The sequence below is a fragment of the Catharus ustulatus genome, chromosome 4 (assembly GCF_009819885.2).
Source record: "Catharus ustulatus isolate bCatUst1 chromosome 4, bCatUst1.pri.v2, whole genome shotgun sequence".
In the NCBI taxonomy this organism is placed as follows: Eukaryota; Metazoa; Chordata; class Aves; order Passeriformes; family Turdidae; genus Catharus; species Catharus ustulatus.
The window spans coordinates 6803452-6828318 of NC_046224.1; the positions used below are offsets into that span (position 1 = coordinate 6803452).

At 41.1% G+C, this 24867-nt stretch overlaps 2 protein-coding genes across 3 annotated transcripts in view; one reads left to right on the forward strand and one right to left on the reverse strand.

Annotated features, from left to right (window-relative positions):
• Positions 1 to 393: 393 nt before the first annotated feature.
• Positions 394 to 12366, reverse strand: NUDT5 (nudix hydrolase 5). Of its 2 annotated transcripts, XM_033059070.2 has the most exons (11): positions 12192 to 12258; positions 9834 to 10071; positions 8367 to 8456; positions 6325 to 6392; positions 5480 to 5532; positions 4731 to 4838; positions 4083 to 4178; positions 3018 to 3119; positions 1741 to 1749; positions 961 to 1014; positions 394 to 718 (listed from the first exon to the last, which is right to left on the reverse strand). In XM_033059070.2, exons 3-11 carry the CDS (start codon positions 8427 to 8429, stop codon positions 609 to 611), a joined length of 663 nt encoding a protein of 220 aa, XP_032914961.1. In that variant the 5' UTR covers positions 8430 to 8456; positions 9834 to 10071; positions 12192 to 12258; the 3' UTR covers positions 394 to 608. The 2 variants fall into 2 exon arrangements, with proteins under 2 accessions (XP_032914961.1, XP_032914962.1); XM_033059071.2 differs by lacking the exon at positions 9834 to 10071 and having other exon boundaries at positions 12192 to 12366.
• Positions 12367 to 12962: 596 nt separating this feature from the next.
• The window catches only part of CDC123 (cell division cycle 123), a 35603-nt gene continuing 23698 nt past the window's right edge, over positions 12963 to 24867 (forward strand). The window contains exons 1-6 of the mRNA XM_033058072.2: positions 12963 to 13131; positions 14994 to 15065; positions 16905 to 16959; positions 17720 to 17752; positions 20172 to 20267; positions 21013 to 21119. Coding sequence (XP_032913963.1) covers positions 13058 to 13131; positions 14994 to 15065; positions 16905 to 16959; positions 17720 to 17752; positions 20172 to 20267; positions 21013 to 21119 — 437 coding nt within the window. The 5' untranslated portion in view covers positions 12963 to 13057. The remainder of the gene's footprint in view (positions 13132 to 14993; positions 15066 to 16904; positions 16960 to 17719; positions 17753 to 20171; positions 20268 to 21012; positions 21120 to 24867) is intronic.

Genomic DNA, 24867 nt, shown 5'->3' on the forward strand with positions numbered 1-24867 from the left:
TCTGTCAGGCTCAGTGCTGTGGCCACTTCTCTGAGGAGCCTGTTCTAGCACCCAGCCACCCTCTGGGTGAAAAACCTTTTCCTGATACCCAACTTTAGCTGCCCCTGACACAACTTCCCTTGGGTCCTGTCACTGGTCACTAGAGAGAAGAAATCAGTGCCAGCCTCCCTGCTGCCCATCATAAAGAAGTTGCAGACCCCCATGAGCTCTCTCCTCTCCAGATGTTAGGAGTTGTGTGGGTGCTGAGAGTGAGACCTGCACTCACTATTCTGCCTCTGCCTCCTTTGGAACCATGGTGTCACAACATCAACCATGGTTACCTAAGCATCTTGCCTATACTGAATTGTAAGTGCAGAGAGGAATCTAGTGAGAAATGGGCCATTCTGAAAATTAAACAGTATTTTTATTAGGGATATTCTGTCAAGGGGTGATAGAACACTTAAAAGAAATGCTTTATGTCAGTTACATAATTCCAATAAAAATACCAGAATCATTACTATAGTTTTTTTGCTCTACAAGTAAAGCAAAGGATACTGATTACAAGAAGAGTTGTACTTCTAAGCCATCCTGCCTGGGAAGTTTTGAATTAAATTCCTCATTGTCCAGTTCTAGAACTTCATAAAAGGAACTTGGAGCGGTTTTTCTTCTGCGCGCTTCAGAGCCAACGCGTAAGTGTAAACCCTGGCATCTACTGCCAGATGTTCCTCTGCTACCAGTTCTGAAAATAAAAAACATTATGAGATGCTGTTAAAACCTGACCTTTACAGAAATGTAAGTCGGTGCTAAAATGAAGATGTGCAGAATTCCACACACTGCAAACTCCTCCTGCTATCACTGTCTCTTGTGGCTTTTTGCTTAACATACAGTATTCTAGGGTGGGAAATGACATGAGGAGCCCTGAGAAAAGAAGGGATTCTTGAAGCTCATGTTAGTGCATTTAATGTGTCAGAAAGCTCTTACCATCAATCCTTTGCAGCAGGTCATTCTTTGGAAGTGAAACAACTTCCACAAATTCTGGGAGAGAAGAAAAAGGTTTACACATCCTTAAATTAGTGAACGGTAGAGAAATTTACCTCTGTTTTCTGTTTCTTGCAATTTAGAAGGGGAAAGAAATTGACTTAATGTTCATCATCATCCAAAAGTTGTGAGCTTTCATATATCAAAAAAGGACAATTAAATGAGGGAAGGCAGTGACTGGGCTCACTAAAAAATATGTTTGGCAGAAAGAAGCTGGAAAAACAGTTGGAGAAAAAAAGTGTAGCTGGTAGCTCTGAAGGATAAGAATCCCAAAAAGAGAAATCTCCCTTTTGAGAATGAAAAATACACGGTTGAAGAAATCTTGTTTGGCTTCTGGTACAGGAATGGATTGGAGATGCATTTCAAGACCAAAGCATCTCAAAGGATTTGTTAATGATGAATTTATGCTGGCTTACCCCTCCCCTGTCTCTCTGAATTACCTGTCTTTAGGGCTTGACCTACAGCTGTTGGGGGGTAAGTAATTTGTATTTCCTGAAATCCTGGTGCTATAGGTGTAATACTGGGAAAGATAATTGACGCAATAATGCTCCACAGGAGTTTGCATCTAGGCCAAAGTCAACCTCAGGCAGGTTTGATTAGGGTCAGGAGATTACCCAAGCACAAATAAACACCAGTTGTAACTGACTTTTTCGAAGTAAAACTTGCCATACGAAGAATCATACTTGACCTTATTGTCAATGAGATCACAGTCACATTACGTACCTCCATCATCTGCAAGTGAAAAAAGTAATGAGTGAAGGAGTTGAAATACACTGGAGTTTACAATCAGAAAGCATTTGATGGCTGACACTGTGAGTGACACTGCAATTACAGTAATTTCACGATTATAAGTCGCACCTGATTATAAACCGCATGTCCGGGTGTTGGCAACTGTCTTGGGTTACAATACAGAGTGTGATAAATGTATCTATTCTATCACCAAATGTTGAGGGTGGAGCAGTGATCCTTATCTCCACAGGAGATATTCTGCTAATGGGCCATCCATTGAAACCAGGTGGGGCATTGTTCTTTATCTTTTCACACCCCATCCTTCCTCCAGCCAGTCATTTTCTGCTAATGGCCATTGAGTCCCACTGTGGGACTGATAAAATTACTGCATCCTATTGGGAGTTGCTCCAGCCAGGGGGAAGAGCCCAACATTTCTAACCAAGATAAAAACAGAGGTTTTGGGACACTAAGGGAGCCCCTTTCTCCACTGGACTCCAGAGGAAAACTGGATTTCTCCACATCACCACTGGACCTCCAGAGGGAAACTGCACCTTGTACAGGAGCACTGCTCCAACTGAGCCACATCTGTCACTGCAGGAGGATGCAGCCACCATGGGATGGGACTGCTGCCAACACCCTGCCTGACGGGGTGTCAGGTTGTGCTCTGACTTTGTCAGGGTTTGGAGTTTGTTCCTTTGTAGCACTGTATTTCTATTTTAATTTCTGTAGTAAAGAACTGTTATTCCTAATTCCCATATCTTTGCCTGAAAGGCCCTTGATTTCAAAATTATAATAATTTGGAGAGAGGGGGTTTACATTCTCCATTTCAAAGAGAAGCTCCTGCCTTTCTCAGCAGACACCTGTCCTCCAAACTAAAACAGCAACTTTTCATTCTTTGTCCGTATATAAGCCGCACCTGATTATAAGCCGCACTTCGGGTTCGGACCAAAATTTTAGTCAAAATGGTGCTGCTTATAATCGTGAAATTACTGCAGAGTGAAGCTACAACTGAGCGCAGTATCTGGGTTTACAAGTGCTTATGGCCCTCACTGAAGTTTGGCACCAAAATGTTTTATTCTGAGTGTCCCAACAGCTGACACTTCACATCTGGGCTTCCCCAGTGAATTCAGCAGAGACACTCTGCACATCTAGTCTGCAGGAGGTGATTGGAAGGATGTGCAGTATCCAAATCAGCTAGGACAGAAGAGACACAGCAATGGGGTTGTTTTGTTATCTTCTCAAAATTTTCAAATAAATGGTGCAAAACTCACCAAGGTTTTGCTTAGGTCTTGTGTTCTCAGCCTCATCTCCATTAATGACGACGGTCACGATGTGTGTTGTGCTGTTTGACATTCCTGGGTCCAAGCACAGAGCTGCCAACAAGCACATGGAGGTTCATTTTTCAGAGCAGGAGTCAGGCACCCTGACATTTTAACAAAAGCTTTCACAGAAATGTATCTGATGCAACAGGAGAATATCTATTTGGCAGACATTTTTCCTGTAAGAATAGCCAAAACTTTGCCTTCACATATTCTTAGAAGTAATGTTTCTATAACTCTCAGCTCTTTTACAGATCCCTGGTAAGACTTGTTTTCACAGTCAAATTTACTTTCCATTCCTTAGACTAAAGATTTACTGTAAACTATTCCTTAATAGACTTTCTCAGTCTGTTGGAGTGCAATTTTGCCATCACCTGTTTCCAGCCTCTCCCAATCCCCAGAATGCAGTTGCACCCAGTAACTGAGAGACAAGACTCAACTGCAATGACATTTCCTCAAAATCCTAAGTTGCTTCACCTACCTTCTCAAGTTTGATTTATGATCCTCATTTTGCCTTCATTTTATCTTACATAGGAAGCATAGGATTGGGACAGTCAGGTTCCAAAGAATCTCTGAATTTACTCCAATTACTCTCCTCTTTCCAGCTGGAGAACCCCAGTACTGTCACCTCCCCACAAATACTGTCATCTCTCCATGGCTGACAGAAGGGTGACCTTTTTCCCTAAGTTCGCAGATGTAGTTCACAGAAGTCCAGCAGTTTAGACCTGTACACTAAAATGCCAAATCACAGCTTGAATAATTGGGTTTTGTGTAAAGGAGCTTAATTAATAGCAATTTCCTCCCTACAGACATCAAACTCACTTCAGACAGAATTTCAGCAACTGATTCACATGAAGGACCAAAGTTTCACTTTTACAGCCATGAGATGCTACCCTGCTAATCTGCATAGGCTTTGCTGCTTGGATTTTCCCTTTGGTTTAGAGCATTTCAGACATTTGGAGTAGCCAACAAGACAGAATTAGCTTTGGTGGGAAAAAATTTAAAAAAGGCAAAGACCTGGAGTACATTCAATGACTTCCCCCTTGTACCCAGTTTCCTCCTGCAGCTCTCGAAGCGCAGCACTTTCTGCTGACTCGTTTTCCTCAATGAGGCCTGGGAGATACATAATACACAAAAAACAATTAAAAGCTTCCCACTTAACTGCAATATCCATCCTGAGATCTAATCAAGCTTTATGGAAGAGGGGAAATATCCTCATTACTCTGTCTTTACAGAAGGATAAGTGTTAGGAAGGATTCCTGTCCCTAGATTCATTATGCTGCTGCCCACATCCTTAACCAATTATCTACAGAATCACGCTGCCTTCCCCAAAAGTGGCATTAATATTCTCATGAGAGAAAGAAGCTGAATGCTTTGACACTTAGAGAAAGGAGAAGTGGAGGGAATTTTCTCCAATCTGCTAAAACAAGCTTATTTTGCTTTTTTCATTATCAAATATTCCTATTTTAACACACGGAACTCAGCACAGTTTTCCACCTAGAGCTTCATTAAGATCACAGAATCAACTAAGTTGGAAAAGACCTTGGAGATCATCAAGTCTAACCTGTACAATATATATAGTTTATAAAATATATTCATGACACTCCAAGCACATCTAAATACACTGAACCATATGTGACTCATCCCAATGCTTCAGCCACTTACCTGCAGGAAATTCCAGGCAGTAGCCATTGATTGGGGGCCTGAACTGTTTCACCAGGACAATGCAGTCGTAGTGCAGGGTTCTCTGTAGTACTGCTATCACTGCTACACCTACCACAGCCATGGGAGACACAAGGACATGGAATGTGAGTGTAGCAGAAAGTGAGATTCTAGTCACAGATCTGGAAAGGAACCCACACACTGCTTTGAGCATTAAATGTTTAGATGCCTGCTCCAGAATTCTGAGTGATGAATTTAAGCTCTTTATATCATGCACGGTGAGAGATCTTCAAAGCTCCCCAGCAACCCAGAGACATTCATACCAAGCAAGACTGAGCCTCAGGGAAGGGGCTCTCCTGCCTATAGAAACTGCTTGAAAGCCACTCTAGGGAACTCTCTACTACACTCTTCCTGTCTAAATCACATCCCAAAGAGCCCCTTAGCCCCTAACAGCAGACCAAATCATCATTTTGTGAGCTACTCTGTGTCAGGGCACCCCAATATCTTTGGAAGTGCTCCATCATTTTAAAGGAACAAAAAGATCTTGGGAAAGCGCTCCCACCAGTAAGGTTCTGATCCTTCAGCACAGAAGTTAGCATTTCATTAGCTCAGGGGTATAGCCAGCTCTGCCAAGCCACCTGTTCCACATCCTCATTCATTCAGGAACAGATCAGCTCCAAATCTGCATTGTCAGCTTATCAGAAGGACTTTCACAGGAAAAAATGCAAACAGAAAAAGCCACCAATTCTTACCATCAGCTGTAACTCCCTTTTTGTTGCCAGTACGCTTTACAGTTTCCCAAGTTCTGAGTAAACAGAGAAAAGAGGGAATGATTTCATAAATCATCTTTTACCCATGTGACTTTCATTCAAAGCAAAATGTACCATCACACAGTGAGGTCTTGTAAGAAGCAGCAGGCCATAGGTAGGCCCTGTCATACACTGCTGCTATAAAACGTCTATAGCATAGATTGCTTTTGCCTGTTTAAGGAGGGAGAGAGAAAACAGTTAATTTTAGTTCCACAGAAGTTCCAGTCTTGCTAATTTTCAGAAGATACTCTGCTGATGAACTGGGAGGCACTAGAGAAAGCAATCAGTACAGAATCTAACACATTAAGGGAAGGGAGCTAAAGCCATGTTGTAACATCTACATAAATACAGCAAAACTAAAGAATTGGATAGAAATGACAACATACAACAGGACACTAATTTGTCAGTAATAGGCAAGATCCAGCACCACCAGCAGGGAAAAAGAAGCCTGTAATGAAGAACCAGAAAAGCCACAGGATGGACTCTGTGACTGTCCCAGAGTAGTTGCAAAGCTAGAACGTGTTTCTATGTAGCATCTTTCCAAAGAACTGGAAATGCAACACAATCCAGGTCCAATGTGCCCAAGAGGATTTAGGAGCCAAATTCAACCCCAATGCTTGCACATCTGCTGGAGTAAGATTCTCTTCTCTGAACAACAGGAAGTCTGAAGGAACCTCACAATGAACAGCTCTCATTTTGTGTGGAGTGATGTGTTTGTAATGCTGGTGTTCTCTAGCCTGGGGCCAGCCTGTACAATTGGGAATCTGCAATACCAGAGAGGTAATTACCTGGTTTTCCCAAAGGGATCAGTGTAAGTTGTTTCTGCAAGCTTCAACCATTGTCTTTCTACGATTACCTAAAATAAAGAATTCTTTGTTAAATTCATTATAAAATTAATCCCAAAGAATTGGGAGAAACAACAGAACTATTTTTAGGTTCTTGTGAAGACAAATTCCAGCATCACAACACATGCAGGAATGTGCAACAGCTAATAGAGAAAATAATTACTCTAAATTCTTGAATATGAATTAAAAAATAACCCCAAGACAGTAGCTTTTCTTAACATGAGTTTTATAACCAAGTTTTGATGAATTCAGTGGGATTTTATGTACTGCAAAGTCCTCATTTTTTAGTAGAATTTTGCAAGGGTAATGTATCAGCTGCAAAAGGGTCTCTGGGCTGCACAGACTTTATCCACACTGGTGCTCATGAGTGCCTCCTTAGCAGAGAGCACAGCCCAAAAGCTGAGCATGCAAGACTGAAAACCAAACTACCCTGAAGCTTTTCTTGCCCTGATCCCAGACTGTGGTCTTGTATAACTGCTGTTTTCTGCAGCTGGGAGAGTGATACATACCTGCCCTTTTGGATTCTGAGAGCTGCTGAGTGAATGCTTGGCATAACACTATGACCAAATGTCTTTTATGGGCTAAATGAGTTTATTTTCCCTATGTTTCCTCATATTTTATGTAATTCATTTAAAAGAGAAAAATCCCTAGATATTAGCCCAGCACTTTGTTTCTTTTACTGTAACTTGTTTTAAAATGAGTTATTTGTATTGCTTTTTCAATACTTTGATGGGCAAAAAACATCTGCTTAGAACAGTCTGAATGTGCCTTCCCAGAAAAAGGAAAAATTAAGTAACATGAACTCTCACTTCCATGGAAAACAGTCCAGCATCAGGCCACACTGTTACTGTACAGTTACAGAACCACTTCTGATATAAGAGCCACTGGCAGAAAGAGGGCAAATACTTCTCTGTATTAAGCCTATAAAATGATTGAAAAAAGTAAATAGCTTAAAAGATGTAAGATGTAATTAAAAATTTCCAGTGATACCGAAGAGGACATTGTTTTAAAAGAGAATAACTGAGAAACATTACAAATAAACCTCAAACAACAACAGACCAAAGAAAACCATAAAAAATCTATACAAAACCAAACCAAGAGGATAAAATGAAAATGCTGCCTGCAAAAAAATCAAAAAGATTACAAAAAGTAAATCCTTTATGCTTGTGGAATATTTGTATTTTAAAAATGTCCAAGAGAAAAAACATAATCCAAATGAATCTCTTCTTTCCTTCTGCCTTGAAACCAGAAGAAATTACAAGAGTGTGTTCACTCCATGAAGAACAAATAAAAGAAAATCACCTATGTTATAACAAGTGCAGCACACTGCCAAACCTGCCTTAACACCAAAGATTAACTTTTAAGACTTCACTTAAGAGAGAACAGAAACAAGTATAGGCAGTTTAGGGTGAAAATGCTTCTAATAAGAATGAAGTACCCCCAGAATACTTTCTTAGGACTGATATTATACTTACTACTTCCTTACTGATCTCTTTGAAATGCCAATTATCTAAAGTCAAATCTTTTCAGAAAACAAAATGTGGTACAATCCTAAATGTTAAAACAACCTTTGGTGCACCACCTTAAAGAAGAAGAAAACTGTTTGAAAGAGTAAACTATTGCTGAGTTTCATAACACACCAATTTGTAAAGCCTCTCAGAGATACCAGCATTATTTCTGAACATTGAAAAAGCTCCTGAAGAGACAATACAAGAAACATGCAAAATCTGAAAAAAAGAGAAGCAGCTTAAAAAAATAATGTAACACTGTGGATTTCTCTATCCTCATTGATAATTCATATAATTATTTCAATAAAGAGGAATGTCACATCTTTTAAACTCTCTGACAATTGGAAAGGAATGTTTTATCTATTGAATAGGTTTTTATGAACATACAGCCTCGCTAGCATTTTGTACTCTGCACTCACAAACTGACAAATAATTGTTATTTAACAACAAAAAGGGGTCAAACCAAGCATGCTGTACCTCTTCCTTAAGGACGAATTGTTTAGCTGTTTTTGCAACTTCCGTGGATGCCTCAGCTGCCATTTTCAGGAATGTCACGTTTTTCCCCTCCTGTGCAAAGTCCAGATAAATACGAAACAAAATCAATATTTGCTTTCAGTGTAAAGTTAAAAGGTTCATTTCTGCACCGTAAATTAACAAATATAGCTTGTTGGAGAAAGTCAGGGACGTGTGATGACAAGTTCAATTCATGCTTTCAGCTCCACCCAGTGATTTCAGAGTCAAATAATTCAAAGGAGAAATATAAATTTGGGTCAAATCCCTGACTTGCATAGTTTTAATAGTCCTATCAGCTGTCAGGTAGCTATGCCAGCTGAACTATTCAAATGTCAGACACACATAAAGACAATTAATCCATTTTGAATTGTTTCATTCTGATCGGGTTGAAATACTCTGTCAACAGTGTCTGGACAACACAACTGTGCACTCCACTGTGAAAGTGCAAATAAAATCTTATACCAAAAGGACTTCAGTGGTAAAAACTGTCTGCTATTAAAAATCAGAATTAGAACCTACCTCCACCTTATATCACAAATAAATAGGTAAATTACTCAATCTTTCCACTAAAAAACAAGGTCAAAAAACTACACGTGTGTTGCAAGCCTGTGCAGCACGTGGGGCTGGTGTGATCATGGTGTGTCAGTCTCTTCCTGAGAATTATGTGCCCAACACCATGCAAAAGGCAGCATTTTCATTTAAAAAGGCCCAAAGCAAGGGTCTGCACCTGCAGCTCAGTGCCTCAGCCTGCATCCCCAGGAAAGTGAGATTATGTACTCCCTCCATCCACTTCCAGCCTAATGACACAGCAGGCAGCAGAAAAAAAAATGTATTTGAGACTGACCCTGTGTCACTGTGGAACTACAGGGCACTTTCAGCATAGAAACTTATATACCAGGGAAGCCATCTCTGATACTAACTTAATACTGAAAGTTGTGAAAATCATAATGAATCGTAAACAAAAGCCAGTGAAAAGAAAAAAATCAGTTTAAACACCAGGAGAGATGAGATAATCCTAAAGATCTCAATAATCCATAGCATTGACGGTCATAATCTTTCCATAAAGTCAAAAAGAATCTCTCCATGGATTAATAATTATGCTTTAATAAGGCTCTGTGTTGTCTCTAGCAATGAACAATACCAAAGTGTGTGAAAACCTTCTCTGTCACACCCAACTTCAGCACTTTCATTTTTTACTTCATCTTTATCCTCTATGCACAGTAACATCTGTTGCACACTTGTGAAACAAAAGAGCAAGAGTCAGCTTTTCTACATACTGGATTGGCTTTTACTTGCAGTAAATTCCTTTAGACTAAGGAACTAAGGAACAGGCAGGACTAAATATTTCTGTTTATCAGCAGGAGTAAAACCAAAGTACATTAAACCATTTCCTTGATCTGTACATAGGGCAGGCTCTTTCTTAAGTCTTACCTTACCACAGTTTGTAGGAACAACTGTTCAGCAGCTTAGGTTACAGTTTCTATCCCACTTCATTCAGCTGTTCCAATGTTTGGAACTCCCTTCTCTTAGGACTGAAGAGTTCTGTCTGGACAATCAATGACCATGGTCTCATGCTCTGACTCTCAAATACAGTATCAAGCTCTCCACCAAACACAGGCAAAAGAAGCACAGCCCAGGAGAAACAGTCAAAGGAGCCTGTGTGTGACACCTTACATAACCAGCTGCAGCAAATTCACCTCCTCCTTTGGAAAGAATTATAGCTTTTTGCATTGTCAATATAAATATATCAAAAGAGTAGGGAGTGAACCACAGCCTTGTTAAAGTTGTCTTTGGATTGGGCTAGGTCTTGCTCTTTTACTGTCCCCTCACAGGAAATCCTGTTCCATTGACACTAATCCTTCTGCACAAATACCAGTGTATCTTTCTCAAATGTGGACTACCACAGCTGTATTGTGAAAAAAAAATACTGGAACCACATCTCATGGCAGAACTTGTTTACAAAACAGCTTATTCTCTCCTGAGAGATTCAGTGGTGACTTGCTACTTAAAACAACAAAAAAATATACAAAGTTTCAGTGGTTTGAATTATCACTAAAACCTAAAATGGGTGAACAGCTCAAAGAAAGGGGAATCCTGATCTATCCCAGCTACTGTAGTTTGGGGCTCCTCCACAAGTGGGTGCAGTAACTCTATGTATAGTGACATTTTTAAAAGTTCCACCAAAACAGTATTTTTGTGCAGATTCAGTTGGCAGCACAGAAGTGAGAATTTCTGCTGTTAGAAAGCTGAAATACTGTTTGGTTAAATGAAGGCTGCAATTCTGGCATCTCACGTTAGTCATGCTGTCAAGGATGGCAACAGCTCTTGTTCATAAACAAAATTAGCTGCAACTGAAAATTAAATTTAACACTAAAATGTGAGGTTCCTAAAGGCCTGTTTAGCTTTAAAACATGCCTTGTCTTGCACTTCTATCTCCTCAATTCCCTCTGCATATAAATATGAGTTCATTTGAATTAAAAACTCAATGCGGCTGATACAGTAGCCTGGGAACCTGGCTAACTGACTTAGGATTACATTGAGCTCTAAGAATGCACACTTTTAATAGTTACACATGCAATATTAAGAATATGTCAAAGTGCACACATTTTTCAGCTGCGTCGACATGAATCTACAGCACTTGAACTATCAATTGTGGGGAAAAAATACATGTTTTCCACTTTTCTGATAGTTTTTGTGCCCAGTGTTACAGAGTACAGCTAGCAAATCATGCTACTTCTTCCATTTACCTCAAACTGGGGTCAAATTCTGTTCTGCAAAAGCCATGCCATTTATAAAACATGTAACTTCATTCCCATTGCTTATTCCTTTATTGAGTGGCTTCCTTTCAAGGCAGCATCCAGCCATTCTACACTTTCCAAATTATCTTTCCCAGCAGTTAAAACCTTAAGGTAACTGAGGACTGTGAATCAGTTTGAGAGAGAAGCCAAGATGTCAGAACTATACTTCAATATTAATACTTAGATGGATTAGTTTTCCCAAATCACTTTTCAGAAGACATTCTCGGATCCAAACACATATTCCAGCTGATAGCAACTAGATTTAATGGAAACTCAGCAATGGGGGGGGGGGTCCCATGGCAAGCTCAAGGTCATGGTCAAATGAAATGCAGATTTTCTTATGAAGAATGTGCAATGGCAACATTTTATGCACGATTTAACCAACAGCACTCTGAGATACCTAGGCTGAAGATAAACATCATTAAAAACTCCTAAGGCACGTTAAACTTGACTTGCACTTTAGTGCTATGATTCTAGAAAAAATCAATTAAGTAGTAATTGAGGGGAGAGAGAAAAGTAGCAGGAGAATGTTTCATTTTTATCACTGTATCTAGAAGCACGGATGACCCACTAAGTGCCAAATAAAATACGGACAAGTAACTGCAGAGCAAACAAGGATTATCTCACACAAGCAGAAGAGGGTTAGAGCAGCTCCATGGTGTTATCAAACTTCCCAAGAGCCGAGGTGTCACACAGCTGGGGAATCCCCAGACTGCAGATAGGAGAGCACAGGAGGAAACATCGCATGGAAACATCGCCACGCAGGGAACACACAGGCACAACAGCTGAACCACGGGGATTAAAAACCTCCCACACTGCTCTGTCAACGCTTGACTTGGGACTGAACAAAATGAAATCGTGGTTGATAAAAACCTAACACGAGCTGACAATGTGCACTCACTGCCCCCCAAAGCCAAAGGTGTCCTGGGCTGCATCCAGAGATTCTGCATCCAGAGATTCTGCCCCCTCCCCTGCCCTTGCGAGAGCCCACCTGGAGCACTGAGCACGCTTCTGTCCCCAGGATAACAAGGACACGGAACTGCTGGAGTGAGTCCAGAGGAGGCCACGAAGTTGATAAGGGGATTGGAACACCTCCCCTATAGAGACAGGCTGAGAAAATCGGAGAAGGTTGTGTGGAGACTTCAGAGCAGCTTCCAGTACCTGAAGGAGCTACAGGGAAGATGGAGAGGGCCTATTCATCAGGACTGCAGTGACAGGACAGGAGTAATGGGTACAAATTGAAAGAGGGGAAATTTAGGTGGGATACTAGGAATAAATGCTTTATTGTGAGGGTGGTGAGACACCAGAACAGATTGCTCAGAGAGCTGCGGATGCCAGGCTGGATAAAGCCTTGAGCAACGCGGTCTGACCGGAGGTGTCCCTGCCCTTGACAGAGGGTGATTGGAGCTGGATGATCTCTAAGCTCTCTTCCAACCCCTTAACATCCTATGAGTCTATGAATCAGCGCCATGCAGGGCACATGCGGGCACAGGGATGTCGGCAGAACCTACAGGGATAACACGTTACTCAGCTACTCCTGGGCTCGGGGCAGGGCAGAGCAGAGCAGAGCAAAGGCAGCGCTGCGGAGGCTCCGGTCGGGGCAGGGCAGGGCAGGACAGAGCGGAGGCTCCGGTCGGGGCAGGGCAGAGGGGAGGCTCCGGTCGGGGCAGGGCAGGGCAGGGCAGAGGGGAGGGAGCCCTGCGGAGGCTCCGGGGCGGCGGGGCAGCGCTGAGGCGGAGGGGGCGGGGCCGGGCCCTGTGCGCCGGCGATGGCGCCGGGCGGCGCCCGGAGCTGCGCGGGAGGTTCCGGGCGGAGCGGGAGCTTCCGGGAGCGGCCGGGCTGAGGAGGAGGAGGAGGATGAAGAAGGAGCAGGTGGCGCACTGCCAGTTCTCCGTGTGGTACCCGCTCTTCAAATCCGTCACCATCCGCAGGTGTGGGCGGTGAGGGGCGGCGGGGGCTGGGAGAGGCGGTGCGGGCCGTAGGGGAGCGATGTGGGGTGAGGAGGAGTGCGCGGCCGGCTGGGAGCGGGTGCTAGGGGTGTGGGGCGAGGGGCAGCCACACTTTTCTATTCTGCTGCTTCTCTCAGCCTGGTAGGCTCATCTAGAATGCTGAGTCCACTTTTGGGCTCCTCAGAGCAGGAGGGGAATGGAGCTCCTGGAACGGGTCCAGTGCAGGGCTACGAGCATGATTAAGGGACTGGAAAAGCTGAGGGAACTGGGCCTGTTCAGCCTCGAGAATTACAGAATGGTTTGGGTTAGGAGGGACCTTAAAGATCATCCGAGATCTAGACCAGGTTGCTCCAAGCTCCTTCCAGCCTGGCCTTGAGCACCTCCAGGGATGGAGCAGCCGCAGCTCTTCTGGGCAACCCATGCCAGGGCCTCACCACCCTCACAGGCAAGAATTTCTTCCTAATATCTATCTAAACCGAGCCTCTCTCAATTTGAACCCATCCCCCCACGTGCTGTCACTACAAGTCTTGCTCCATCTTTCCTGCAAGCTCCCTTCAGGTACTGGAAGGAAAAAGAGATGACTGAGAGGGGACTTCATTAATGCATGTAAATATATATAAAGAGGGGGTGCCAAAGGATGGACCAGGCTCTGCTTGGTGGTGCCCAGCAGTAGAGGGCAGAGGGAGGAAACTGATGCCCAGGAAATTCCACCTGAACATGAAGAACTTCTGTCCTGAGCAGTGACCGAGCACTGGAGCAGATTGTCCGGAGAGGCTCTGGAGTCTCCCTCCCTGGAGATACTCCAGGACTGTCTGGATAAAATCCTGTGCTGTGTGCTCTGGGATGGCCCTGCTTGAACTGGGAGGTCAGAGCAGAGGAGCCCTGTGGTCCCTTCCAGGCTGACCCATTCTGGGGCTGATCTGGGTTGAAAATGAGCTTGTGTTGGGGCAGGGTTGGGTGAGATAGAGGGGAACTGCGTGGGGCAGAGGTGGTCAAGGATTGATTGGGCCATCATCTGTAGTACCAGGACCCGGGGTCTTGTCTCTACATCCCAAGGGAGTGTTTTGGGAAGCCCTGGGGCAGGCCAGGTATCCCTGTGCTCCCTGCTCTCCTGGTGCATGCTCCTCCTCCATGCTGAGCATCACAGGATATCCACACTGTTCCTGTTATCCACATCCTGCTATCCACACTGTGTTCCTACTTAAACTGGGACTGAGTAGATCCAACCTAGGTGGCCAACTTGGTGTTTCTGTGTGTTTCTGGAAGCCACAGGAAATTCTGCATTTTCTAAGGTGTTGCTGTAGGTCATGCCATTGTTACAAGAGCTGCCAGTAGCTCAGGAAAGTCGAGATAGCTGCCCTGTTGGATCAAAAAGTGCTGACATCATGCTTTTAGTAATCAAAGCATTTGATCTTTTATCTTTCTTGGTGTTTCACACAGGCTTATTTTTGGTAGGTTTAGTGATAGTCCTGCATTTTTGGAACATTAGGATGGCGTATATTGATTTGGATTTCAAAAGGAAAACCTTTAGTTTGAGCAACATATTGTCTCCTCACAAGCTGCACACAATTTTACTTGGAATTTCTTAGAGCTTTGAAGGAGTGGAACATTTTTGTGTATTTCATCTAAAATTTTTGTCCTGTACTTCCCTGGAGGGAAAATGAGCATTGCTTTTTTGGGTGAGGGATAAAATGGGTGAAAGAGAATTTTCTACCATAATTTTGAGGATAAAACATAGTATTGTTGAGGTATGTGCTATGAAAAAAGCAAATCTTTTATTCCACTAGGATTTTATTATAACAAGTAATAATAAGGTATTAAAGAGATTTTCACATTTCTTCCAGTGTTATACTTCCCCTGCCAGAGAATGTGAAAGAATATTTGCTGGATGATGGAACACTGGTGGTTTCTGGAAGGTAAAGTGTGTTTTCTCCCCAGCTTCCAAGTATTAATGGCATTTTATATTCACAGCACCATTTTGTATATGCATATTGTATTGGGCATAATGAGTTTTTAAATTTGACCAGTGTGAGTGCAGTAAACCTCACACTGTGTGAGCATGTGAATGGGCTGACTGTTGTTAGTACAGCTGCATTTGCTGGTGCCTGAAGCAGATCCTAAAACCCATGAACTACAATTGATTCTAGACCAAGTGGGCACAGTCCTTTCATTTTTTTCTCCACTTTTCTTTGGGGAGTGTACCAGTCTCTGGGATGCTCAGCTGCTGGTTTGCGTTTGGTTCTTTGGATCTGATTGGATCCAGTTCACAGGCTTGACCAGTCCCATGCCAGTCCAGGAGTCAAGTGATATTACCTGAGCTTAATTCTCAATAAAATAAGCTATATCCAAGCTCAGTAATTTTATATAATCACTTGCATGTGGGTAATCATGCATATGGCAAAGCTGAATGTTCTGTGTGTACCCCCGTGCCAGGATTTTGGATGGAGAAGAATGAGGTGGATAGATAGCAGAACAGTTGGTAAGAACACAGGCCTTGCTCTTTGTGCCTGTGTAGGATCTCACTGAGTGGTTTCCTTGAGAAATGGTTGCTGCATGCATCTTGTTAATGATCAAACTCAGAAATCAGTCCTCACTCCATGATTCCCTGACTGGTAGTTTGGCCCTTGCAGAACAACCAGTGAGTGAAAGGGAGCTTGGTCTGATTTATCAGGTATCAATTTATATAAAAATTGAAGCTGTTTTAATGCCTTGTAAAGATGAAAAGGTTTAATTTTTAATTTCTAAATTCTTTTTCTTATTAAAGAGTATTCAGAAAATTAGAATTGTTTTTTAAACAGTTTTGGATCAGAAGTAGTATTGTCACCTGCTTCTGCAGAATTGTGAAATTTATTTAGCAACTGTTTATTTTAATAAACCTTCAGAAAAGCTGAAATTGAGGGTTTAACACACTTAGCAGCTGTGTTCTACAATTTTACTGAATTCAATGAAGTGATGGACAGCTATATGATTGACTTAAATTACATTTTTGAGATGTTTGCAGTTGAAATCCCTTTTGGAAACCATTTTTACTGAATTGAATTGTTGTAGCTATAAGTGAATGTTATCTTCATGCAGTCAAGGCAAAGATTGCTTCTAACCTTCAGTGCACCCCTCTCTGACCTCTAGATCTCAAAAACTGGATTGAAAGTTTAATCCCTGTGGAAGTGCATTGAGGGACTGCAGAAACTCAGCTTGTCTAAGAATTGACTTTTGGCAGGGATGTGCATTTGACCTTACCCTGTTTGCTACACTCACCACTTTCCATAGGATCTCCTTTTGTCTGTATACTAAGTGTGAGGATGTGTTCTTTTCAGAGCCAGAAATTCACAAGTCAACATTTGAAACTCCAGGTTTATGAATTTTTACTTGGAAAGGGGGTATGGAGGCAAAGCATAACTTAAATTTATTTAATTTTTTTAAAATTCGTGTTTGTGTCAGAGTACAGTAAAACTGGAAAAGAATCATTAACAGGGTGTTGAAAAGCTTCAGTTATGGTGTTTTAGAGCAAAAACTTATCTGCAAATTTGGAAGAAGCAAAGTGTTTGGGGTAGGACGTAGGCCTAATGCCACCTATTTGGTCTTTAGTTCTCAGTACTGGCTTCTCTGATTTTTATCTCCCAGGGTTTGGGTTTTGAGGTTTAATCTTATGAAAACATTTGGACATCAAGAGCTGGAAATGCTATGGAAATATCATGGACATGGTCAAGTCAAACTCCAGTGCCTAATCTTTTTTCGTTGTTCGTTTTTTGTTTCAGAGAAGATCCACCAAGTCATGCTCAGGAAGGGAGTGATGATGCAGAGGAGATACAGGTCGGTGTATAATGCAAATTAATGTCAAGACTCCTGATAAAAATATGTATTTCTGCACCTAGACATTGTGCAGAAAAAGTTGTAGAGTCCTTCACAGAAATAATTATCATGTGGGCCTTGCCATGAAAAATGTAGAAATGTGAGCACAGGGAAAGTGCCAGGGAAAGTTTGAAATATTTCTGTGCTCTTTCACAGAAGTATTTTTTTAATTTTTCATTTCTTGGTAATTGTGTTTGTAATTGCAAATGGGGGTTGTTGAAATTGAGCTTAATGCTGTTTCATGCCCTGAAAAATTAGGAGTACATTTGGAGTAGTTATTCAATAAACTATGAAAGTTTCTGAGGCCATAATAACTCAAAAGGCCATTCTAGAGGGAAAACACTGAAAAATGTTGTAAGTACAAGGTAACAGAACGTACAACAAGGAGATGAAAAAGAAATAAAAGTGAAACTAATGGGTCATGGATCTAAGGATGGAAGTGCTGGAGCTGGAGACAAGCTGTAGATAGGGAAGACTGAGTTCTGAAATGTCCATCTTTCTGATATAAATCATAATTGAAATATATACAGGTGTCTTTTTATCAGTACTTTAGAGTAGTACTTCTGCTGAGTATACAGTGGTTTTCCTGTCTTGCTTTAGAGCCAAAATAATTGCAGCATGGTGATGTTATGCTGTCTGGGCCACTGATTTGATCTACATGTTGTGAGAAATTAGATACTCAGGAAACTGGTAACCTTTGGTTTGTTCTTATTTTGAACAGTGGTCGGATGATGAGAACACTACAACACTTAAGGTAAGGACCTGTAAAAGCCCAGTGTGGGTTTGTCAGCAGTTTCCTTTCTGCAGCCTTGTGATACAAACTTGTTGCTGGTTAGAGATATCTCTTGCTGTATTTAACATTTTTCAGACCATTTTAGATGGATGGCAGTGTAGATGTCTTTAACTTCAAAAACGTTTGCTGGTTTAATTTTATTTTACTAAAATAAAACACTTTTTTTCATCCCTGACAATCATACACTTGTTAGACTCTAGGAAATGAGCTGCAGTACACCTCTAAATACAGCTGTCTTTCATTTTCACCACTTTGAGTATGTCCAGATTATTTAATCAGATTGGATGCAGAAGAAACAAAGCCCCTGCAGCTCAATCTTCACAGCTCTTCTCTTGATGTGCCATTATTTCTTCTAAGTACATCTCTCTCTCTTTTTTTTCTTTTCCTATCTTTATCTCCTTGCAAGTGGAATCAAGATCATAATGATGGCAAACCAGGCTTTCTTGATCTTTTTTTGACATCTTTTTTATAAATTTGCTGTTGCCCTGTCACTGTCAGAACTAAAATACTCAAGGCACTTGTCTGCCATCGATGCTGTGATTTCAGTCCCTTAGCTCTCTAATATTGATCAGGGTGTGGAATTGCTCATGTTGGATTAGCTGCCATATAATCACAACCCTGCTTTGAGTGGTGCTTCTGCTAGCACAGAATTTATAGCCTAGAGTTTAAAACTAATACATCTTAAATTTGTACACGCTGATTAATCTTCAGTTCAAATATTTAACCTTTGATAACCTAGATTCCTTAATTTATAAATTATTTAAAACAAGGATTTTAGGATCTATCATATGGTTTGCAGAGCTCATAGTAATGATACTAAGTAAGTAATACCAGGGTTTTGAATCCAGTTCTTTTATAATGTAGAACACAGTAAGGAAATACATAATTAAGAGGTATTTACCTGTCAGAAGAGCCAAATGACTCTAGTGTATCAAGCTAAGCCTACAACTTCCTCATGAGGAAAGTGGAAGGGCAGAAAATTCTGTTTTTAGAATAACTTGCATTAATATTAATAGTTTCAAAACCAGGCATTCACAATTCAGAAAATTATGGAGTCCAGCTTGTTTATGCAGTTGTAGAACTTTCCCCTGTGTGTATATTTGTCTCCTTGTGTTAATCAAATGACACTTTGGTAATATTTTCCCAAGGAGGCTTATATGTGCTGGTATTACATATATAGTACAACTCCTGATTTCTGTCAAAACAAGAGAAGCTTGGATCAGAACGCAGAGTTTTACTTCTTGCAGGAACAGTTTCTAGAATTGACTGAAAGTTTAAAAATAAAATTAGAGAAGTGTTTTTTTCAGTTTTCCAAGTGTAGTTTCCCATGGAGACTAGGTAATGTATGAAAGAAAGGTTCAGAATGCTTGAAGTTCAGTCTAGGTCACTGAACTAAAATATGAGAAGGTTTTTTTAAGTGTTTGCATTTGGGGAAGCTGCAGTGAGGAGATGACAGAATGTATGAGGTTTTTTTATTCACTTGTATGCTTTTGTTGTTTAAGAGGAATCAATTAGCTTTAGCCTAGAAGTTCCTTTTGAATTGAGTTTAAAAATAGGAATACTGTTCCTATGTACTTCTTGCTATAAATCCTGTTACATGAAAAAATCTTTGACATATACTTCAAATCCTTTTCTATTATTTTAAAGGTCAGCAACCTGTTTTTTTTTCTGTAGCACCACATTCAGGGTAGAGTTTGAAAAAACCTGACAAGTTGGGCTTTTTTTACCTCAATCTTACGTTTTCAATCTTTTTTACAAGGCAAAGTTTTCTAATCCAACCTTTGCAATTTTCTTCTGTTTTGAATCAGTGTCATGTTAAGCAACTACTTTAAGACCTAATTTAAGAGCCTGATTAGTTAAAGTATTACTAACATTTTATAAAACTTTTTAAAAGAGCAACTGTCACTCAAATTACCTATGAATTGATAAAGTTGTTTAATTCTAAAATCATTCTTTAGAAATTTAAATATTACTGGATCTTATTTGTATATAATAATCTACCATAAAATATAAACCAACAGGTAAAGATTTAAAATTTGGTTATTTGACTTGTATTTTTGCCAGCTGTTGCAGACTTCATGGTGAGAGTTATGATGGTTTTGGTTTTCTCCTTAAATTCATGATACTTGATAGTAATGAGAGTGAGAACTGGGAGCATTTTCAGTTTTCTCTGATTGAGAGAATGACAGATTTGATAAAGTGATTTATTTGAATGATTTTATTGTATGCTATGTTTCTGGGGTTTATACTGATTTTGGACTAATTTCTAACCCAATATGTATTTCTAATAGTATGTAGAAGATGGCTACACTTCACTATTAAATGTGAAGTAAAATTGTATAAATTGAAATTTATATTTTTGCTGTTATTCTTCATTCAGGCACCAGAATTTCCCGAGTTCACAGCTAAAGTTCAGGAAGCAATAATTTCCTTGGGTGGCAGTGTTTTTCCTAAACTCAACTGGAGTGCTCCAAGGGTAAGAATGCTGACTCCCTTAGAATACTCATCTTGTAACAGATGTTGTCATCCAGAATTTTTTGTTTGTTTTCTCTCAATGCTTTGAAAAGAAGAGCCTAGTGGTTCTGCTAAAGGAAGAAGTGATATACAAGATACCAGTAAAGTGGTGAATTCTTTAATCTAAGTGGAATCCACCACTTCACTGATATCTTTTTTTATCACTAGATGGTGATGGTGCATTTTTAGGGAGGCTGATGCATGGCAGCACTGACTTTCCTATCTAAAACCTATATCCTGGTCACAGATGCTTGTGTGATGGGCAGGTTTTTATTGTTCTGGATACTGACTGAAAACTTGACCTGGTAAAAAGATTAAATTATTGCCACAGTTTCAAAAAAGGCAATAAACTTTCCTCTAGTTAACTTTAGGTACTCTAAACTAACATAAGGAAGAGTGCACCCAAATATTGTTGTTTTGTGTTCTCAAGAAACATTGTGTTCAATCAAGCATTCCAAGAAAGTTCCTGGAAGCAGTAAGGCAGAAACTTAATTTTGCAAATTAATTTGTGCTGCTTTTCTCAGAGTATTAATAAGAAAAATAATAACAGTTTTGTCTCTTTTAACCACTGATGAAGTTTTCCTCAAAATTAAAAAAAAATACATTTCTGTATGTATTTCAAATGTTGCATAATATTTTGATAGACTTGAAGTTTTCACTCCCTCCTGCTAGTAAGGATGCATTTCAGGTAAACTCTGTTTCTTTAGGATGCCTACTGGATAGCAATGAACAGCTCTCTGAAATGTAAAGCTCTCAGTGACATCTTCCTCCTCTTCAAGAGTTCAGACTTCATAACTCGTGACCTCACTCAGCCGTAAGTAGATTTCCAGCAGACAATCTTATTTATGTGCAGCCAGAAAAACACAAAAGCAAACCAGAAAGACATTAAAGTAGCACATGCTACCAGTGTGCTTTGACACTATGGACTAAGACCATATTTTTGACTACCTGTTCAGAGTAAGTCATGTTGTATTCTTGAGATCTTTTGCCTTCCCACTTCTCTTGGTTTACTTGTTGCTACCTTCCTTATTGGTGCCACTTTATATGCTAATACAGTGTGACTTTATCATGTCCTTTTTGTATTTTAAAACTGTTGAGGTTTGTGTGGCTGCGTGGAAGATGCTTGAGACTTCTGCTAACATATTTCACGTATTTCTAGAACTTGTTCTGGACCCACATTCTTGTAGCTCTTGAAACAAATGCATTCCAGGTTGCTATTCCAGGACAGCAATTACAGATAAAATTAAAGATTTCATGTGCTTGGGGTTGATTTTTATCTGCTCACATGAAGGGACTACTTTATTGCATAGGAATAGTTTTTTCCTGTAGTTCCTGCATCTCATTGATTTATGTCACTCATTTTTAAAATACAGCATTTTTCTGAAAGAAAATGAGATTACTGGAGTTGATATTTCTGTTACTATGGTTACTTTTTTTTTTTCCCCCAGACAAGCAGAATTTCAAAGAAAAGGGACAATCCATGGTTTGGTATTTGAGATTATTTTCCAGTAATTATCCAATGCTTATTTACATTATAGGATTTTTTAGGAGACTCAGTTAAATGCAGAGTCATTGTTCTTGGTGCTTTGTAGGGGGTTAACAGGTGTAAGTTTCATGTTAAGTGACTTATGTCTTGATAAAAAATTTCTTTTTAAAGTGTAAATCCAGTTACTTCCTTCTTTTTTATTTCTACAACTCTAATGAGACTCTGTTCCCCTAGTTTTTGGTACATGAAAAAAAAGGGGCTGTAACTCTAATTCTGATGTTGGGTTTTACATCATGCCTAACCTGCAATGTCAGGAGATGCTGGGGAAGAGACTGAGGAGGAGGGGAGAAGATATTGGAGTGATGAAACAGTTTTAAAAGTATGTTGGGCTTGGAAACCAATTGTGAAGAATGAGAATTCATGGTTCTGGGGTCACAGAGAATGAAAGGAAGGGTTAGACCAACCTTTGTTCTCTATTGGGTGAGGGAGGGAACTTAGTAACTGCAGATGAGGAAAATGCAGAAGTGCTTAACGCCTTCTTTGCCTCAGTGTTTAGTGGGAAGAGAGCTTGTCCTCAGGACAGCTGTCTTCCTGGGTTGGTAGATGGTGTCAGGGAGCAGAATGGTCCCTCTGTTATCCAGGAGGCAGTCAGAGAGCTACTGAGCAGCTTAGATGTTCATAAATCTATGGACCAGATGGGATCCACCCCAGGGTGATGAGGGAGCTGGTAGATGAGCTGGCAAAGCCACTCTCCATCGTTTACCAACAGTCCTGGCTTGCTGGTGAGATTCCAGATGACTGGAAGCTGGCCAGTGTGACACCCATTGACGAAAAGATTAGGAAGGAGGATCCTGGTAATTTTAGACCAGTTAGCCTGACCTCAGTACCTGCTAAGGTTATGGAACAGTTTATACTGAGTGCTGTCATGCAGTGCTTAGAGGATGCCAGGGTGTCAGACCCAGCCACTCACCAGTGGTGTCCCTCAGGGATCTGTGCTGGGGCCAGTTCTGTTCAATATTTTTATTGATGATACAGATGAGGATATTGAGTCTTTCATTAGTAAATTTGTAGATGACACTAAGCTGGAGGTTGTGTTGATCTGTTGGAAGGTAGGAGGGCTCTGCAGAGAGATCTGGAACGATTGGATGGATGGGCAGAGTCCAATAGGATGAAGTTGATTAAATCCAAGTGCCAAGCTCTGCATTTTGGCCACAATAACCCCTGCAATGCTATAGGCTGAGGATGGTGTGGCTGGACAGTGGCCAGGCAGAAAGGGACCTGGGGATACTGATGGACAGCAACTGGACATGAACCAGCAGTGTGCCCTGGTGGCCAAGAGGGCCAATGGCCCCTGGCCTGGATCAGGAACCAGCAGCACCAGGGCAGTCATTCTTCCTTCCCCTGTACTTGGCACTGGTGAGGCCACACCTCGAGTGCTGTGTCCAGTTCTGGGCCCCTCAATTTAGGAAGGACCTTGAGCGTGTCCAGAGGAGGCAACGAGGCTGGAGAGGGGCTTGGAACACAAGCCCTGTGAAGAAGGGCTGAGGGAGCTGGGATTGTTCAGCCTGGAGAAAAGGAGACTCAGAGGTGACCTTATCACTCCCTACAGCTCCCTGAAAGGTGTTTGTAGTCAGGGGAGTTTGGTCTCTTTCTCCAGGCAACAACTAACAGAACGAGAGGACACAGTCTTAAGTTGCACCAAGGGATATATACGTTGGATATTAGGAAACAGTTTTTTATGGAAAGAGTGATAAAGTACTGGAATGGTCTGCCCAGGGAAGTCTGCCCTGGTTGTGTTTAAAAAAGGACTGGATGTGGCACTCAGTGCCATGGTTTAGTTGAAGTGTTAGGGCATGGGTTGGACTCAATCTTGAAGGTCTCTTCCAACCTAGTGATTCTGTGTTAATGGGGGAGATGAGAGATCTTTAGTTTACATGTCAGAGGTGAGTGACTTCTCAGAAGCCTTTGGTACCTTCCCAAGGAATTGCTTTTCATGATTTCCCCTAATAAGTGATGGGGTGTCTGGAGGATGGCTTGCTCACAGAGTTGAGCCGTAAAATTTTTGTTGCAACAGCTTTCAAGACTGATTCTTGTGGGTCTAAAAAGAACTGCACACTTTGCATCATCCCTTTGTGAATGTTGAATATCTAGTTTATATTTACTGTCCTTATGTTTTAAGAGGTCCAGCAAAAAGTACCCAGAGCTCCTTGCAGTATTCCTGTTTGATTAACTGTTTTCTAGTGAGTCTCAGAGACAAGCAAGTCTTCAGCAAGTGCCACTTGATTTAGATGTGGCAACTCTTTGTATGGTAGAATGAATTGGTTCAACCACCTTCACTGATGCTGAAATCAGTGCATTTTCTGTCTGGTTTAGTCTTGTATCAGTTGCAGTCAGTTCCTCAGCTCTTCACCACCCTGGCTTGGGGGGAGAGGCAGTGAAGGCATTCTGGTGGCTGTGGTGTGAGGTTTTGCAGCATGGCTGTTTACTTGCAGCATCAGTGGTTTCACTTTAAGTTCACACAAGAACAGTGGTGGCTGAGCAGCCCATAACAGGCACATTCCCTTCTGATCCTGCTGTGGTAGAATAACCTCTTGCAGAAAGGCAGCACCTCAAACTCTGCAGATCCAGTTCATTTAGGCTCCTTTCCAATGTGGTAAGACCACCAGATAGTGCAACTAAGGTGGTAAATAAATAAAGCTTATGACATGACTGTGGGAAATCACCTTGGTCTCTGGGTATATCTTGTAATTTATGAATATGTCATACTTGATTAAAGAATATATCATTGTCCAGTCTCTGCTTGGTATTTCTAAATTACAAAGTTATTTGTACAGAATGTCCCCAAGCAGTGCAATGATTATTGCTAAATCGGAACATTGGTCCTCCTTAATTATACTATTGATTAACTGCCAGTTCACTAGTCCTTAGCAAGCAGAAATTAAAAATGTAGCTGGCATAAGAACCTGAAGTGCTGAACAAATGAAAATTGCATACATGATGCATCCAAATCCCTTGGATGGACTACTTAGAGGGAGGAGAAATGCACTATATTTCTACTTCATCAATAATACTCAGT

Coding starts and splice junctions, on each gene's coding strand:
- NUDT5 (XM_033059071.2), bottom strand. CDS start 8,429: ATGGCAGCTGAGGCATCCACGGAAGTTGCAAAAACAGCTAAACAATTC. Junction 4,179..4,730: donor CTGCCTGGAATTTCCTGCAG/GTAAGTGGCTGA, acceptor TGTATCTCCCAG/GCCTCATTGAGGAAAACGAG. Junction 3,120..4,082: donor AGTCATTGAATGTACTCCAG/GTCTTTGCCTTT, acceptor GCTTGTTGGCAG/CTCTGTGCTTGGACCCAGGA.